The 19825-nt window shown below is 39.8% G+C and overlaps 2 protein-coding genes across 2 annotated transcripts; one reads left to right on the forward strand and one right to left on the reverse strand.

Moving 5' to 3' along the window:
* Positions 1–7830: 7830 nt before the first annotated feature.
* ACRALDRAFT_1069786 (uncharacterized protein) lies at positions 7831–9591 on the forward strand (the record flags this gene model as incomplete). The annotated part of the gene is made up of 8 exons (XM_071017700.1): positions 7831–7853; positions 7927–7948; positions 8183–8229; positions 8281–8337; positions 8886–8919; positions 9111–9143; positions 9218–9275; positions 9473–9591. 8 exons carry the CDS (start codon positions 7831–7833, stop codon positions 9589–9591), a joined length of 393 nt encoding a protein of 130 aa, XP_070876197.1.
* Positions 9592–13614: 4023 nt separating this feature from the next.
* ACRALDRAFT_1062800 (uncharacterized protein) lies at positions 13615–15607 on the reverse strand. The gene has a single exon (XM_071016671.1). It carries the CDS (start codon positions 15078–15080, stop codon positions 13749–13751), a length of 1332 nt encoding a protein of 443 aa, XP_070876198.1. The 5' UTR covers positions 15081–15607; the 3' UTR covers positions 13615–13748.
* Between the last annotated feature and the right edge of the window lie 4218 nt (positions 15608–19825).

Below are 19825 nucleotides of genomic sequence, written 5' to 3' on the forward strand. Positions count from 1 at the left end.
TAGTGCCACCTTTCTTAGTAGTCTTTTTAACAGCGCTATCCTTAGTAACAGGGGGCTTATTAATAATAGTATTAAGGCCACCGCCAGCCTTTTTACCGTTCTTTATAAAAGTAACGGGCTTCTGAGCTAGAGAGTTACTAGCAGACTTAAGTTAGCGAGCTAACTTATTAGCCGCACGTAGTTAGCGTCTTTAAGGAGCTATACTAGAGTATAGAGGTTAGCTAGGCCTAGGAAAGCATATAGAATAATCACTTATACTATTACTCTATACGGAATCGATGTATATCATTTATAGGGGGTTATTACTATTCGTATAAGGGACAATTATAATAAGCTACTTTAGATATTAGATTAACGGAACTAAGCAACCGTCAGAAATCTTGCCCGACGCGATAAAATGACCTCTAGGGGAATTCAGACGAACCACTAAGATAATACCTTACGACTAGCCGAGATACGATAATAAGGATTAACTTATAGATAGAGCTTTAGCATAAGGCTATTATAATAATTACTCGAATAGGTAAAGAAAAGAAAAGGAAAAATAATACTAAGCTAGAAGGACTAGCTAGGATATATTCTATAATAGTTACTAGACCTTAAGTAGAGCCTACGTGGTTACTGCTGCCTACTCTAGGATCTAGGTATACCTACTATATTAGGAGCGTACCTATAGTCTATTATTTATATAATAATAAAGCGTCGCTTACACTCCTTTAAGTCTATAGGGCTTTATATCCGGCTAAGTAGTATAATTATTAACGGATTATTAATAAGGTCTTTAATAATATTATAAAGGCGGAGTACTAAAGGGTTCACGAAACTTTATTTAGGCTTTATTATAATAAGGGTTTAGAGAAGGTTAACCTTTATATTTATATTTAGTTCTGGCTTTAGTAAGTTATTAATAAAAGGCCCTATAGTAGGATAGCTATAACCTAAATACGAATAATGGCTTACGAGCCAGAAGCCTGGTATAGGCTAACTTAGGCTATTCGTAGTTAGGTGCCGTCGCGGGCTAAGTCGTCTTTTCGGGGAGCCGTGTCCGGAGGATAAGGGTTAGACGGGAGAGGGTCCTTACGAGGGCACCCGGTTAACTATATCGCTCCTAGGAATATAAGCACTAGAAGAGGGGGCGTGATATAACGGGTATAATTTATCGAAGTTAGGGATAGCCTAAATAAGAGGAAATAATATATCTTGATAGTTATAAAGAGGATTAGATAGGGTATAGCGTTCGGAGATAGATAGTCGAGTCGGCTCCGGGACTAGTACTATCCGGACCGACCTGGTATAGTATAATAAGGAAGACCACCGATAGATACACCGCGGTCCTAGGAATCCTTTTAACGGGATTCTCTAAGATTCCCGGGGAACAGGTTGGGATAGGTAAAGCTAAACTCTTAACTTAGAGGTTTAGCGAATAATTTAACTCTTGATTCGACCTATTAGTTTCTATTACCCTTTTAATTATCTTATAACGCCTCTTTACTCTTTACACGAAAACCCCTGATAATTATTATTTATACCCGTTATATCTTTTCCCTATTAGCGAAGGAGACAAAGCCGGGCTATTAGGCGCCGATTACGGGTAATCCCTTATGCCTAAGTAAGAGGGAAAAGAAAATAATAACCCTAAATTCGAGATTCGTATATAAGCTAACCCGGATACTCGTAATCCCGTGGTAGGACTATTACTCGACTAAGGGACCCCTTAAGTTATCCACGTAAAACCCTAATTCAATATTAAAGACCTTAATAGCCGCCCCCCCGGTACTCTATTATTAGCGGAACTCGATTTCCTAATTAAGTACTATAAGGACCACTAAGCGCGCGAAAAGAAGGAGAAGCGTCTCCTTACCCTTTAATAAGGGAAGGACCCTGATAGCTATGAATATACCCCCCGAGGGGACTCCTATGAAAGCTAGTATAAGGTCGAGTAAAAGCTCCCTAAATAGGACGGACAGTCTTATAACTAGTTTTAGACGTTTATTAAAGAAATTAAACAGCGCTTTATACTTAATAAGGTTAAGTAGTCCGAAGTAAAGAAGATCTATCTTACCTCCACTTTACGATAAAAGGTTATAAAGTCCTAATACCTTACTTATTATAGACGTATTTATAGGAAGACTAGAGGTGCTACCTAGGAGGGCCTTAAGACCTTCCTAACTGAGTAATTAGTTAATAATAAGACCTATAAGATATCTATACCGAGAAGCTATTCTTAGACTAGACTATATCAACATCCTATTAGACCTATACTAAGTTTATTACTAGGCTAGACTCGTTATTTAATAAGGTATCCCTACTCTTCTCCTGTAAATAGCGTATATAGTTAATCTTAATAAAGCTTAATAAGCCGCTATATAACTAGATCTTAGCCGCCGGTATTCATATTAGTACTAAGGCGTTAGGTATCGTAGCCTAATAGGCAGAGATTACTCTTTTACTTAAAATTAAAAAAGAGACGCCCCGGAATAACCGCCTAAGGTATTCCCGCGGTAAGAAGCGTAGGTATAATAGGGCCTCTGATAAGGCCCGCACTATAACTATTCGCCCCTCTATACCTCCTTAATGTTTCGTGGAATAGATTAAAGTAGATAATAAAAAAGCCCTCGAACCCCCTAAGAGGCGTAATAATAGTAGCGTTATATATTATAGCTATAGTAAAAAGTGTTATTATCGGAACGAACACCTAACAAAAACCCTCTAAGTTAGGTTAGTTATTAGGATACTCTACTAATTAGAACCCGAATAATTTACCAGTTAATCCGAGGCGCTCTGTTATTAAATAGGCTTAAGCCTAAGAAGGGCCGCCGTTTTAACCGTTCTTTACTAGTAATAGTGTAATTAAGGCGAAGTTAGAGTTATAGTTAAGCGGCGGATAAAGCCGCTAGAGCGCTAAGCTTAACGGAGGCGCCGAGGTTAGCTTAATCGACTAAAAAGCCCTGCCCCCTGACTATAATCCCCTAGGACCACTAAAGAGACTTAGATAGGTTATCCCTAGGGTCGATATATAGTTTATTGGGTCCTTTAAGCCGTAGATTAATATTATAGATAGTTAGGCCGGAACCCGGATATATCTAATTAAGTTCAAGGTACTATATATAGACCCTAATAGGTCCTAAGTTATCCTTAGTATACCCTGGTTAGTGGAATATAACCCCGTTACCTCCTTCTAGTCCGACTAATAGATATATCGACTCTAGTCAGAGGACCTTCGAGGAGTCCCGGTTAAAGAGAGTTAAATAAGGCGAGAGAGTATATATAGCTTATCCGCCTTATAACGTCTAGTGCCCTCCGTATTAGCTAAGTTATTAGTATAAAGTAAAACACTACTAAGGAAGAAAAGGATATATTACTTAATAGGCCTTTAATCTCTGTTATTTAATCGGACCCGTTATTAGCTATACCCTCTATACCCCCTAACCCGACCTAATTAGATAAAGGGATACTAGAATATCTTAATCCCGGACTCTACTATAAGTTATTAGAAAAGAACGAGTTAGGGAATATTATCCCTAAGCACTATTAGGAGGTTTTGGGCGCTTTTAAGGTCGTAGAGGTCGGCTATCTACCCGCCTATTAGCATTAAGATTATATAATTAAGATAAAGAAAAGTAAATTACCCCTATTTAGCCCTATTTTGCCCGTAGCTAAGTAAGAACTATCTATCCTATAAGACTATATTAAGGAGGCTATAGCTAAAGGGTGGATTCCCTTATCGAGAAGCTCCGCGGGCGCCCCGATACTGTTTATACTAAAGAAGGGTAGATAGCTATGCTTATATATACGCTATTAAGGTCTTAATAAGGTTACCTATAACGACCATACCCCGCTCCCTCTACTATACGAAATCCTTAACTATCTCGCGTCGTCCACGGGCTATACTAAGTTAGACCTTAAGGACATGTACTTTTACCTAATAATTTAAGAAGGGGACGAATAGAAGACGGCTTTTAGAACTAAGTACGGACACTTTAAGTACTTAGTAATACACTTTAGTGTATATAATACTCCCGCTAGTTTCTAGCGTTCTATTAAGAAAGCCTTAAAGGGTCTTGTCAATACTATCTATATCGTGTACATAGACGATATCCTAGTCTATAGCAAGGACCTTATTACTTACCGTATACACGTTAAGGAGATCCTTATACGCTTTAAGGAAGAGTACCTGTTTATAAACCCTTAGAAGTGTATGTTTAAGACGTAAGGGATTAAGTTCTTAGGCTTTATATATAGACTTAAGGGTGTCTTTATAGACCCTAAGAGGATTAAAGCTATTAAGAATTAGGAGGAACCTAACTCTATTAAGAAGATTCAGGTCTTCCTGGGTTTTACCGGTTTCTACCGATATTTTATTAAAGCCTACTCTAAGGTTATTACCCCCTTAACAGACTTATTAAGGTTAGGAGGCAGACTAAGCATATTCTAGTTAGGGGATATAAAAAGGGCCACTTTTAAGAAGTTACGATTATTATTCTACTTAGTACCTATACTCTAGTATTTTAACCTAGCCCTGCCTATTCGTGTAGAACCCGATATATCCAACTTCGTATAAGACGCGATTATTAGCTAGTATAAGGACTAAACCTAACGACCCGTAGCGTTCCTATCTAGGAACCTAAAGGGACCCGAACTAAACTATCTAATACTAGATACCGAGTTTATAGTAATTATTAAAGTGTTCCAGTAATAGCGCTATTATTTAGCGTATAGTTAGACCCTAGTAAAGGTGCTAACTTTTAATAAATTAGGCTACGAGTAGTAGGCTATACGCGCGGAAGAGAGGAAAATCAAGCAAATAGCTATTAAATTCGTAGATCCGTAGGATTACTGCTTGTTACAGAAAACGCGTTGTTATGTGTAAAGAACTGACTTCTGGGATTTCTTTCTGGATCCGGGGTTGGTAAAAGACCCTGAAAGATTGGGTGGCGACTGTTACGTCAACAGCCTACGCGACAGTTATCACGCCACGTTATTAGCTTAAGTAATAACCAAGATATCGTATTTACGATACCTAGTGTATTTATATTATATATATCATAAGCCAAGTATATATAAGCGTATAATACATATAGTATTATAGTATAGGTTAAGCTGGTTATAAAGTAGACGTCTAGTTATTAGCTATAACTATATACTATTTATTTTGACTTAGATATTATACTTATTATTATTATGATTAGTACTTATTATAAGTATAATATCAACACCCCCCCGTAAGCTAACTCTTATATAATAAGTTCAGCTTAGTCAGGTTATAGCTATGGTCATGGTTATATTATAGCGCAGTAATCCTAGTCTATCTAGACTAGAATACATAGAGGAAACAATTTAAAAAAACCTCTTGTTTTTAATTTAAGGGAAAATTCAAAAACCCTTGTTATTCTTATAGCATATTATGCAAAGGAAAATTCAGAAAAACCTTTGATATCTAGGAAAACCAGAAGGTAAAAAACCTGGTTATATCCCCTTATAAAGAACTAAGAATACTAAGTATTAAAGCCTAGTATTTTAATTCTTTAATATTATTATAAGGCGGTAAATCATACTTAGGCAACGTGTCGTCCTTATAACCTAGGTTTATATAACCGTAAACAGTATTATAAGTCTCTTTTGCTAGACCTTTAGTTATTATATCAGCTATATTAAATTTTGTATTTATATATACGATTTCTATTTTATTATTATATAGTTATTGCCTATAGTAGTGATACTACCTGTCGATATGCTTTACCCGTTTATAATATTCAGGGTTTTCGGCGAGCTTCGTTACACTCTCACTATCTATTAAGATAGTAGTAATCTTAAGAGTTTTATTATTATTATTATTATTATTATTATTATTATTATTATTATTATTATTATTATTATTATTATTATTATTATTATTATTATTATTATTATTATTATTATTATTATTATTATTATTATTATTATTATTATTATTATTATTATTATTATTATTATTATTATTATTATTATTATTATTATTATTATTATTATTATTATTATTATTATTATTATTATTATTATTATTATTATTATTATTATTATTATTATTATTATTATTATTATTATTATTATTATTATTATTATTATCATTATTATTAATAGCTAGAACTTTATGGTCCGCTGCCCGTAGACGAAGACTCTTACGTCTATTATTATTATTCTCTTCTTCAGGTTAAATAGACTTAACAGAACGTTTCGAAACGCGCAAAGGAATATTTTATAAAGATTAACCGGTATTTTTACTAAAAGTGATTCCTTTATTATACTTAACGGGTTAATAAGGTCAGCGGTTAGAAACCTGATTATATGCCTGAGTATTAATATAAGGAGGGAGAATCCTCTTATTAGGCTGAATACCGGGAGACTTATCCATAATCGGTAGGCGACGGAGCTATAAGGGCGTGGTTAGGCTTTATATCTTTATTTCTTCTCTGTTATCCTAAGGTAGGCGTATAGGACGCAGGGCGTTATTTAAGGTTATTATAAAGAGCTTATTCTGATAAATCTAGTAATAACTTCGAAATACGGAATACTAAAAAACTAATAAAGTTATTAATAGTCTTAGGAAGGTAGTGATAGCTTTAACTACTACCTATATTAGCGTTAGTCTTATACTATTATATTGCTTTATACCTTTCTATATAAATTTATACATAAAGATACCTATTAGCGGTGGAAACTAATAAGTAACCGGGTATTAAGCAAGTTATAAACTAACGTATTTAATCCTAGGAGCGGTGTATAGTCAGAATAACGCGCCTCTATGATATAATACTATAGGGAACTTATACCCACCTTTAGGCCGGAATAACTCGTCCTATCTTTATTGCCGGCAGCCTATACGACAGGAAATATTAAGGAACCAGTTTCCAGGGGCCTCGGGCTAGTTCGCAGGGGCCTCGAACGGTATCCACTTTAAAGCTTATAGGGGCCTCGAACGGTATATGCTTAGTATATGCGTTACACGGACCAGGCTCTAATTATATATAGTGTTTTGATATAGTAAGAAGCGTAGTAGCTACGGTATAATAATGATCCATTTCTATTAGCTACTAGATAACTCGATATTATTAGCTATTATAGAATAGGGTGGATCGCACTATGACTTATACCCTAGGTAGGTAATTAGATTCCACCCTAGCGCTATAAGTAAAAAAAATTCCCCTCTTCCACTACTACTCTATTTTCGAGGTAAGCTAAGCTACCCTAGCTATTCTGATTTTACGGGCATATGCCCTGCTTAAGCTTATCGTTCTGATCTAACCGGTGGCTAGTTTTCTATTTTCTAGTGAGTATGTTCTATGTAGTATATGCGACGTATATCCTGATTCTGTGTTAGTACCAACTATATATTTAGACGTAAGTGATCGCGGTAAGTCAGGGTAGGTTATAATGAAATATGTATACGCTAAGTATATGCGGGCAGGCACACATAGCTCTAAAGACGGAGAGTTATACCGGTAATGGCGTTACTAACGCTAAGAACCTATTACTAGGATAGGGTTATTATTATAGTAAGTATATACGTAGTATATACTATATATATACTAATAAGCCTAGGACTAATTCTAAATAATAATTTCGATTAGGTCCTAAGTTAACTACAGGGATTTACTAAAGGATATGAGTCCTAATATAGGCCCCGTATATACGTGGTATATATATATACCTGGGATTATTAACGCGTTTTAGCTTGTCCTAATATCCTATAGGAGGATATCGATAATTAAGGTATTCTACTATATACCCTAGGATGTACTAGGTATATACTAATCCCGCTATTTCTGGTTAGCGCCTAATCCTATAGTCACTATGTCTAAGACGAATACCTTAATGTAAGTGATTCCCTTAGTATATGTCGTGTATATGCCTATACTAACTAGATAGCTGCGATATTATTATCGATAGGAATGTTATGATATGTGGCAAAGTATTTAAGGATTAGCCTAGCGTGAGTCTATCTTCCTCTCCCTGTATATGCTACGTATATGGCTTATATTAGTAGCTATGCCGCTATATCCGTAATATGTATCCGGGGGCCCTTAAGGCCACGAATTAAACGAACGTCTTAGAGGCCGAGTCGGTTGCTGGAATTAAGTGAGTATTATATATACCCTGTATCTGCGATATCAGCTAATATATATCTAGTGCTATCAAACTATAGGTTCGGTCCGGGGGGTGGAGAGATGCCGAGTATCGGCACGAGCCTGGGTTAGTCGCCTAGATTATATATATAATGTATATACTAACACTTAATTATAGCCGTGGTCCCAATAAAGGACTAATTACTAAATTCGTAGACAAGATAGAGTATCTTGCGTGAGTTACGTCTCTATACTATAAGCAGGGTATATACTAATTCTTTTAGTGCTAATAATACCGAATTTCGTCGCTAGTACGGGTTATAGTTCCATTCAGATATAGGTGCTTTTTCCTTTCTATTGGGTATATGCTACGTATATACTATATTTTTTACTCGGTGGTGTCTATTATACCACTATTCCCTTATACCCGGGGCATATACTAGTGTATGCCCCTGGACCTTTCCCCTAACACAGGGATATATACTAGGCATATATCCCTGGACCGCTCCCCTAGTATAGGGGTATATGCCCAGTATATGCCCCTGTCTCCTTAAGCCGGGGCATGTATATACCCCGTGTTCCTCGCCTACTATTAACTTATATAAGAAAGCGAAGTCGGACGATTCTAAGGCTATAGTCCCTAGGCAGGGCGATAGCCCTGCCCGCCCGGAACCTAGCCTAGTCGTCGAACCACCTACGGAGTATATACAGGATATATACAGCGATTATAATATAACGGATTCCGATCTTACCGAGCTCTCCGATATCTCTAAGCATATACAGGATATATCCGACCCGCCTATATCCCCTGCCTAAGGTAATCTAACACCGCCTATTCCGAGCCCTAGTCTAAAGCGGCTGCCTACTAGAAGACCTTGTTAAAAGGTCTCCGCTCCGATAATAGAGCTACGACGTTTAGCTCGCCGGAGAAATCCGATTTAGCGAAAAGCATAGCTAAACTATGTATATGCCCTATATATATAAGTGGACTACGCTAACGAGTTCTAGACTATTGCCTCCGCCTCTGCGACTAAGCGAACGGTAAGATATTAGTCTATATATATTATATATATACTATATATATATCGTCTTATCTCTATACTAATGACTAATAGATTATCGAGGTGGACGATTATAAAGAGCAGCTAATACCCTCTAAAAAGGGTAAGGGCAGTAAGTATATTCCCTATCCCTAGTATATACCCCGTATAGGTAATACTAACTAACTAAGGGGCTACTAAGGGTGTGTCGAAGGGGGGTGCGGTAAGGGCTAGCAGGGCTACGTAGGGCCTATATCGATCGGCTTATATATTCCCCTGCCCTATAGTATATGCTATGTATATATATAATAGTGTACTAATATATCCTAGGTAATAAGCTAAAGTCGCCGGCTATTATCCTAGTAGACGTCTTAGCTGATAACGAGGAAGATAAGGACGAGGAAGATAAGGACGATAAAGAGGAGGATATGGTTATGGATAATAACTAGTTGACTATACTATGCCCCGTATATACGGGGTATATATAAGAAATAACTAAACGACCGACTATCCCTGCCTTAGTTATCTCTTAAGCTGCTTAATCTGCCTTTCTAACTCCTATACCGTCCTCTAATGCTATAGTTCCTGTACGCGAATCTTTAACTTATGCCTCTGTTCCGTATATACTACGTTTATGCGTTCTATACGCGCTATATATACCTGCTAGCGTATTCTAGCTACCCTTACGGAGGGGGACGCGATAGAAGAACTACGGCGGCGCTTAGCTCTTAGTGTAGCCCCCCCCCCGGCGGACTTAGCTAGTATTGCCTAGTATTACCCGTAGATAGGTCGCCTGGCGAGATATATCGAGTATTAGCCGGCGTTTTTATAGGGCGTATGCCCCGTATATGCATAGGAGATATAGTGCCGTAAGAGGGCGAGGGGCGAGGTCGTAAATCAAAGCTTAAGTCGCTTTCTGATATTCCGGGCCTACTAGGCGGATCTAGGCCAGAGTGTTCTCTATCATCGTTCGAGTAGTTAGTATAACTAGTATCCGAACCCGATATAATACTAATCGTATCCTCCGGGCTTATGCTCGGTATATACGACGTATATAGATTTCGTGGGTCGTACGGACTTCCGGTATTCCGCTTAGCCGCGACTGCCTGTCGCCATAGAGTTATCTCTTATTTACGTAGCACCCTGCCTGCACGCGCTATCTTACTATTATCCTTATAAAACGCGCGTATACCGTAGCGGAGCTCTATATAATCCTGCTTTAGCTCTTTAAAAATAAGGTCTTAAACGCTAAAGAATATTAGTAGAGGCCTTATGCATAGTATATACCGGATATATACGGGGATATACTTACCCTAGGATACCCGTAAAAAGCGTCTTCTTCCGGCCTATATTCTGATTATCCTTTATATAAGATACCTCTGCTAGGTTTATATCGCGACGAAGGATACGCTATACGTCGGTAGGGATCTTACTTAGCCCTAGGCAGATCGCGGTAGTAATCCAGGGCCTAGACTTATGCTTAGCCTAAGCCTTTAGGTCCGGCCACTGGTCGTATATAGCCTGTAGGTGCATAGTATATTATGACTGGGATAGGGCCTCGAAGAGCTTAAAGATAAGCTTTATGAGCTGATGGTTATTATCCCTAGTGCTTTTACTAATATTCCGTTTTAAATGGATAGTGTAGAAAGCTAGGAGGTGTAGGAGATGCTTATTATATGTTTGGCTAGTATTAATAGAATATAGGTAGTTACTAAAGCCTATAAATATATTAGCTTATGCCTAGTATATGCCCCGCGTATGCCTTATATATGCATAACTCACCCTTGCACTACGCGTCTGATATATCTAAGGTAATTACCTGGATCGAATTCTTGACTATAGGTTCGATATGCTAAAATCGAATAGGAGTCTCTACCACGTCGTTAATATACCGAAAAAGAAGTGTAAAGAGACGCTGATATCCCTTCCTCTTTGAGATATTAGTAAAAATATGGGCAAGGGTTCGTATACCTATATTTTAGTTAGTATACGCGGGGCATATACGGTATATAGACTATACTCACGCTCGACTTTATTACTCTAGTAGCTAATACTATAGCAGTTATTATTCCTACTATAGACTATCTTAAATAACAGGTCTATTTGGAGGTATCGTGCTTTATGGAATTCCTGGACCCGGGTATATATGAAGTATATAATATAGAATATACCGTCCTCGTCTACTTTAATAGCCCGTATCCAGCGCTATTCGGGAGGGTAGTCCTATTCGTAAGTAAACTCCCGCGTTACTCTTAATATCGAATATTAGTATACGATATATATAGGGCGTATATGCCGGGTATATGCCCCGTATATTGCCTACCTTAAAGATTATAGCCCGCCGGATACCGTAATAACCGAGCCTTACGAATTAGGCTATAAACTAGGTTATACGAGCTAAAGGCCTGGTGAATATCGGTAAGTGACTGAATACTAAATCGTCGATATATAGCAATTAGTCCCGGATTTAAAAGTAAACGCTCTAAAATATATATTAGTTATATAGTATATATACCCGTAATATAAACGCGTATACTTACTCGCTATTAAGGCAGATATATCGGGAATTTCGCTAAGGCTAAGGAGTAACTGCTGCCGTAACCTCTATAGGACCTGGCTAGGTGGTGGAGGAGTATACGTATGCTCGCTATGGGTAAGGTATATAATAAACGGGAACCGTTTAAGGTTAAATAAGATATAGATATCGATCTTCGCCCTATAGGGGTGTGACTGGACGCGCCCTGGCCTAGTTAGATGGTCGAACCATAACTTATTAGCGATTAACTTAATAGGTATATGCTGGGTATATACGGGCAATATGTCCGGTATATATATACTATAAAACCGTCGTGTTACCTCGACTCGGCTAATAAAACCATAGCCCTTAATAGGCCTAGTAGCGCTACTACGAATAATAAGAGTCCTAAAATACTTAAAGTCGATACGATCTTATATAGGGCGAATAGAATTAATTCGATGCTAGTTATTCCTTAGACTAATATATACAGCCTATAAAGTATACCTGTATATAATTAGTATATGCCGGGCTTATACGATAGGACGTATTTATGCTAGGTGGGGGTTCGTGCACTTTAAGCTCGGTATCCTCGTAGGTAAGCGTTTTGTTATAGTATCCACGAGCAGGGTATATACACTGCCTACGCTGGAACCGTGCCTTGATCGCTTAATAGAATCTAGATTCGGTTAGTTATATTCCCTTTAGATATATTACTAACTTACGCCTCCGTTACCTGGGTTAGTTCTTCGGTAAGCGAATAGGACCGCTAGGGTTAATTCCTGGGATTTAATAGACTCTATTCCAGGACGCGATAGTCGATATGACTCTATTCTGGGTATACGCTTAGTATATACCTATTAATATGCTTATAATGCTTTATACCGCGATAGGTATAGCTAAAATACTAGGTAGCGTTATGACGATAATTCCGACTATGAATTTTAGTAATATATACTACCCGTATACGAGGTATATACCGGATATATGGTTTGCTTACCTTAGTATCTCGAGATAAAGCTTACGCGCAGAACGATCCCTCCGAGTATAGTACTGGATCTAAAAGATATTAGTTTAGGTTATACTAATATAGTATATACGCTAAATACCGTTTTAATTATATTTTAATATATATTAAGGGCCTGATCGTAGTTAACCACCCTAAAAGCGTATCCCGCTATAATAAAGTGTAGTATACCCGAATTCTTTATAATAGGATATAACGGAGGCGTTTAATAGTTAAGGAAATCGGTTACTATAACTATATTCCTCCCCCGTCTTAAGAGGATAATAAAGGTGGTGGGGAGGTTAGCCTATACTCTTTAGTATACGCACCGTATATACATAGCAGGTGCCCACTATATATAACTCACCTATAGTCCTATACGCAGGAACCCGGATATAGGAAAAGCCTCGCGACCACCCTCCTCTAGGTTAATACCTGTATAGTTAACGGTATCCCGCTAGAAGGTCTTCTAGCTACTAGTAACCTATCCATTTACTAAATAGGTTAGGTTAATAGCCCTAGAGCCTAATCGGTCTCGATTAGGCGTAGGAGTATCGCGAAAAGGATCCGTTATATCGGAATTAGAGTAACCGGATCCTATAGATCCGGGCAAAGGCTAATCCTGCTCTATAGGCATCTTAATCGCGATTATATGCTGCGAGGTTATGCGTATACTATACGTATGCTGTGTTAGTACTTAAAGAAAATTTTTACGCGGTCACTATATCTATATGTGTATGGCCTCTACGAAATTGCTTACGTAGTAATACTTACTAAGCGTAGTATATGCTATATATAGGCATGGTCTATGCGTCGCCTATACTATGTGGATAGAAAGGATATATTATATGCGGCTGCTTAGATATGTACCTAGGTCACTTTTCCTTGGCATTTTGAGTTCGAGGCCCTTATAAACTTAAAGTGGGTACTTTTTCGAGGCCCCTGCGAACTAGCCCGAGGCCCTTGCAAACTATACACTCGAAATATTGTAATTAACACTAGACTGCTAGCATTCATCCGCCCTTCTTCCTTGCCGCCTTCGTCCCCGCCCCACTGCCGAAGGTGGGCGGGTCAAACCTCTTTTACTATTTCTTCTTTTGCATCTTCTCCGTGCACACTGGACAGTACCACGTGCCATTGGGCTCGCTTTTGAGCCCAACACACGACCAATGAAACCATTCATAAGGGCAGTCATCGTTGTCGCATGCGACCATGTCGCCAAAGCTAACATTCTGACACATGCAATACTTTTTATCGTCGCCTGCTTCGTCATCATCCACATCGACCATGCTTTGGTCCGCGTCCTTGGCATCTCGCGCCGGCGTACGACTTGCCCTGTCGACCCGGCGCTCGTCGCCATCGTCGACGCTTCCGGTTTCGGCCTCTGACAGCTCACTCTCCGCTGTTGAGGCCGGCGACTTTCTGTTCCCGGATTTCTTAACCCGTGACAAGGAGGACTTGTTTCCAACGGTACCCGCCCGCTTACGGCCGGCACCAGTAGGGGTTCCCTTCCTGCCCACCCCGGATGCACTGGACACCTTCTGTGAGGAAGAACGAGGCCCGGCGCTCCCTGCACGTACCGCACCAGTCGCCCCACTCGCCCCAGCGCCCTTCGGGGTGCCAGGTCCGAGTGATGAGTGCCTTGCCAAGGCGCTCGATGCGGCCGGGACGTTTCCCAGGCCTGAGCTGGACCGAGGCCCTCGCTTGGGGATACCACCACCGGGTCCGGCTGAGCTCTCTCTCGTCTGGCGGTTGAGAATTATGCTGACCGCGGGGCTCGTCGGTGCCGAGGCAGGATTTTGCTGTTGAGATTGGCCATTTCGGACTTGAAGGTTAGCCGCCCGGGCAGGAGCAGAGCTAGTCGAGTTAACGGCGGATCCTGGAGCGGTCGCATGGATAGTGGTGCCTGACAGGTGACCGGCAGCGTTCACGGCGCGAGCCGACGGTGCAGAGTGGTTGGCTGCACATGGTCGAAGAAGGGAGGGACATTCGTCGGGGTCTTTGAAACCTGGCTCGGCGCGATCGTAGAGGAGTTTGATATACTGGTCAAGATTCCGCAGGTGTTTGTCCATGGTGACTTGTAGTTTCTGCGTCAGGATAATCTTCTCGCCGGCCAAGCGGTCGGCGCGGGCATGGTGTTCGCCTATTACGGCTCGCATGCTATGCTCTCGTGGGTTAATCTCATGACTTCCGTTAGCCTTGATCCATTTCTGGATCTTGCCGTCCCGATCCTCGATGACCTTGATGCATTCCTGATACTGCCTATCCTTGTCGGCAATTTCGTCCTGAATGAAGCGGATCTCCTCCGGGAAATTCTGGACTCGATTGATCCAGTCGTCGAGAATGATGGCGGGGTCCAGTGCCTCGACCTGTGGCATCCTCCTGACAAAGTCGATGGAAAGATCGTCTCTAGGCATCGTGTTAATGAGCGGTAACACGCCCCACCATATCCCAGGCGGAAAGCAGATACAATGGCCAGATAAGCGAGGACGTTGTAAGAAGAGCAAGCAAACACGCAAAGTCGCGGTGAGCGGGCAAACGTTGTGCAGCGGATTAGATCTGTCTTCGGAGGCCTTCGATGATGCAGACGTCCGAATGGCAAACAGGGCAAGTTCAAGCAACTCGTGTGTTGGTAGGTAGTGACAGCATATGATATAGCTAAGGCGTGTCGATAGGCAGTAAGGAAGGAGCAAGCAGCACCGGGTGTGGTTCGTACAAGAAAGAGCCTTCGGTGAGGCGAGAGAGAGCCAGAAAGAAAGAAAAAAAAGAGAGAGGGCGAGCGAGGGTCGATAGATACGCGCTACCCCGATCTGCCGTGTTGCTTGACTCTGATACGGCCTCCCCTCCCCTTCATTAGGTGGTTTTGGCCTCCGCGCGTCACCGCCTTCCCTGCAAGCAATTGGCAAGTAAGAATCGTGATTTGCTCACCTGGGGAAAGATTAATACCGCAGCCCAAAGCCAACACCAGAAAATACTAAAATAATAGATGGAAAGGGAGGGTGGGGGAAGTATTGCATAAACAGGGTAAACAAATGCTCCGTTCAACAGTCTCGTCTGCGTAACGACTTTGCACCAACGTTTTTATTATGGACGTTATAGCTAAGACGCTAAAACGAGAGTATAAGAAAAGGGCTTAACTGGAACGACCATAAGTCCTACTACTACGGAGTACCACTATTTGCAGCCGCCCTGTCTGGTATTTGCAGCCCTCTCTATCCTATTTCGGAAGGTTACGCGAGCCCGCGTAGTAGTCTATATACGCCACCATCTTAGCTGCATATATCGCGTACCGGTATATACCCCGGATCACGATAAAATTTTTATAGTGTTAAGTTTTAAATAAGTCTGAGTAAGACTCGGTATTCTTAAAATTAGTTAAATTAGCTAGTAAAATAATATATTTCTGAATCGACCGTCTTATTTAAAACTACCCTAAACTTAATCGCTATCTACCGTGAAATAACTATTTAACTAAGGCCACTAATTACGCTATATTACCTACGGCTACGGCGTAACCTAAAACTCACTCCCGGCCACCTATTAATTCGAAGGCGGTATGCTTATATATGCTTAGAATACCTGCTATTAAGTAGACTAATATACCTGCTAAGACTCTGGACACTATATTTAGCTGGCCGGCTGCCCTTAAGGTATATAGCGATGCCTACTAGTAAGTGCTAAAACTATCTTAGCCCTAAGCTTTATAAATAACGCGCGGGTAGTCTCTATAATAGCTGCTATAGCTGCCTACACCGGATTAATCCTCCTACGCCATAGCCTTAGTTAATCCCTCTCGTGCTACGATAATAAGCGGCCACTTCGAGCCCTAGGGCCTTAAGCCCTAGGCGGCGCTTAACTCCCTTAAGTGCCGGCAGCGCGCGATCGCTACGGCTATCGCGGCTCGCTAGGAGGAGTGTTAGGCAGCTCCCTTAATCAATTCCGAGTCGATTAGATAGGAAGAGGATTAAGGATTCGGGTCCTTTTATGTATCTATCGTATTTCAGGCTAAAATAGGTAGTAAACGGTCAGAAATAAGATAATATAAAAGGAGCGGGCAAATATACCAGGCTCTGATTAACCTACTAGTACGGATTAACTTAAGCATATTCGAGTACGCCTACTGCCTCTAGGCAGCGTAATATCGTGTAGCGGTATAGTAATCCGTACTACGCCTAAAAGGTCCTTATATAATCAGGAAAAGGCTAACGAGTCCTAAAGGCTTCCTCTATAATCAGATACTATTACTAGATAAGCTCTAGCGCCTTAAATATAACCTTAAAGATAAGGCTAAAGATAACGGGTCGATTTATATATATTAGTGCGTGCTTTATACCCGCCTCTACTAGGCTAATCCTTAGTCGCTTACTCTTTTTAGTTATTATCTATTAGACTTACGAAGAGAGCTTATTAAGGTTAATTAAACGATTTCGAAGATACGTCTTAAGCTCTGCGTGGGCGGACTCTATACGGCTTATTACTCTAATACCATAATTACGAAAATGCTTTACTACGTAGTTATAGAACTAATCGCGATACGGGAGGTAGGTCTATTTAAGATAATCTATAAGAGCTATAGTAAGGTTAGTGATAATAGTGGTAGCAGAGGGTAATAGTAATATACCGAACTATTTATAGCCGAACTACCGCTTTAATAAGCCCTAGTGCTTATTAAATAATTCCTCTATTAGGGTATAAACACATAACCTCTATAAAGCAAGGAACCCGTTAACTATCAGCTAATCGGACGCCGCCGATACAGAAATACGCGAATCTTATAGTGCCCTGGTATAATTACTATCTCCGATTTCGCTAGTAATTAAGGCGGCGATTTCCGGATTACCGGCGAGTTATAAGGCGACGATATTATTACTCTTATCCTCTTCGCGAGCACTAGTATCGTATTTATTATTAAAAGGATTATATATAGCTATTATTCGGTTAGTAAAATTTTTTTACGTACTAAACCCGATTTAGGTAAGGTAAGCGATAAGATAGCTAATATTATTATAAGAAAAAATTTTAAGGACCCACTGCCCTACCCTATATATATATATATATAATTAATCCATTTATACATAGTAATCTAAAACACTAAAAAAAAGATTATAGACTTAACTTACCGGGCGGGAAAAGGCTGCTTCCCTCGAGAGGGCCGTCCTATTTCTTTTTAGTATAAAGATTAACGTTCTTTATAATATACTATATATAGATCTGCTAGTTAATAGCAGGGAAAATAACACTTAACGTATTTTTAAGAGCTTTATCGAAATCAGTGATAATAGAACTTAGAAACTGGATAGCCTTAATTACAAAGATCGCCTTTATCCTTTTATAGACTTATCTAAAAGCCTCTTAATTTTCCCTGGATACTAGGGCAAAATAGCAGTTATAAAAGCTATAGTCTACGGCTACGCCTATAACCTCGAAAAGAGGCATATTAAAACGATTCACCTAAGTAAAGGTTAGTTAATCGTAAATAATCTTAGAGTTTATAGCCGGTATTTACTAATAGAATAGGTATAATCCATAAGTAATAGCTCCTGATTCTTTTTCTATTACTCGATATAGTCTCGATAGGTCTTAAAGATTATATCGATACGATTCGTATCGCGCTTAAAGTGCTAATAAACATGGCATTCGCCTAATACCTCTATCTATAGTTTCTCGAGGAAATACTACGTCGACGATAAAGGTCCGTACTTCTCCCGCTATAGCTGCCCTTAATAGTTACGGACATCCTATGCGTTAATTAAAAGCCCGTAAAGGAGATCCTCCCTAAATTTTTACTATATTTACCTAGTAATTTAAGGGGCAGAGAGCTTACCTATACCCGATAATTACTCGATTATTATCTTAACCCGCGCTGCTCTAGTAGCCCGCTACGAATCTAGCCTTACTATTACCGACATAGCTGCTATATCCGATACGAGGGGAGGGTGGTTATAGAAATCCTTATCCGCGATAACGAATTCCTATGCCTCCCTAATTAGTACTATAATAGCCGCCTAAGGGTATCCGATTTTAGTTATTTTAGTAGCTCTTTTAGTGGCTTTAGATAGACTCTATACGCCGCCGCGGTTATAGACGAGTCGGATATAGAAGAGCTTACCGGTGGCACGCTTCCTATTACCCGACTTCACGACACTAAAGCCATGCTAACGATAATACGCCTTTACGGCTATAAGGAGCTTATCGTGAGTGGTAAAAGCCGGGATAACAGGCCTAGGGCAGGAAAAGGACATCGTGTATTCTAAGATACTTAAAGATAGATAAAAATAATCGAAAAATAGCAGTGATTTTATAGTATAGAGTATATAAGATAAGTCATAGTGAACAGCGGTAGTCTTAACACTATAAAATTTTTATCGTGATCCGGGGTATATACCGGTACGCGATATATATAGCTAAGATAGTAGCGTATACAGACTACTACGCGGGCTCACGTAACCTTCCGAAATAGGATAGAGAGGGCTGTAAATACCAGACAGGGCGGCTGCAAATAGTGGTACTCACTACTACGACCGTAACTTATAGGTCCTGGTTAGTCTATATAGTGATACCATATAACCCATGTTTTATTGTGTTAAAGATACTTTCGCGGTTTACCCTTTTAGGAAATTCGAAAAGGTCTAAGAAACGTACCCTTACTAACAGCACCTATAATACAATATACAACGTATTCGTATATTAATCCTGAGTGTAATTCCAATCCCCAGTTAATATCAGGTTCGAATAGCGAAAATACCAGCTAAAATAACTGTCCGGTCCCCGAGCAGTCCTAAAAAGAGAATAAGGACGAGGGCATCGGTTACGTCAATGCCACTTGTTAAGGAGCTACAAGTTGTACTGATAGGATACTTTGTCACCCTGGCTTAGTATATCTATGACCCTGTATTTCACATAGAAAACGCCTTCTTTAAATGTATCTACTTGTATTCTATCCGCTCCGTATCGCGATACTATTGGCCTATTTGGATCCGCAAGTACACTACGCACAATTAAACAGGGGTTAGGGTGTATATTGTATCGTATATACAGAGTATTGCAAACAGCGTACAACTTAATTGCGTAAAAATAAGCGATTAATCTATTAATTTAATTTTACTCTATAGAATCTCTGATCGTAGTGCTAAGTTCCTGCCCTTATTCCTGCGGCAGATCC

This window comes from Sodiomyces alcalophilus, assembly GCF_042370955.1.
Source record: "Sodiomyces alcalophilus JCM 7366 unplaced genomic scaffold ACRALscaffold_3, whole genome shotgun sequence".
Lineage (NCBI taxonomy): Eukaryota > Fungi > Ascomycota > Sordariomycetes > Glomerellales > Plectosphaerellaceae > Sodiomyces > Sodiomyces alcalophilus.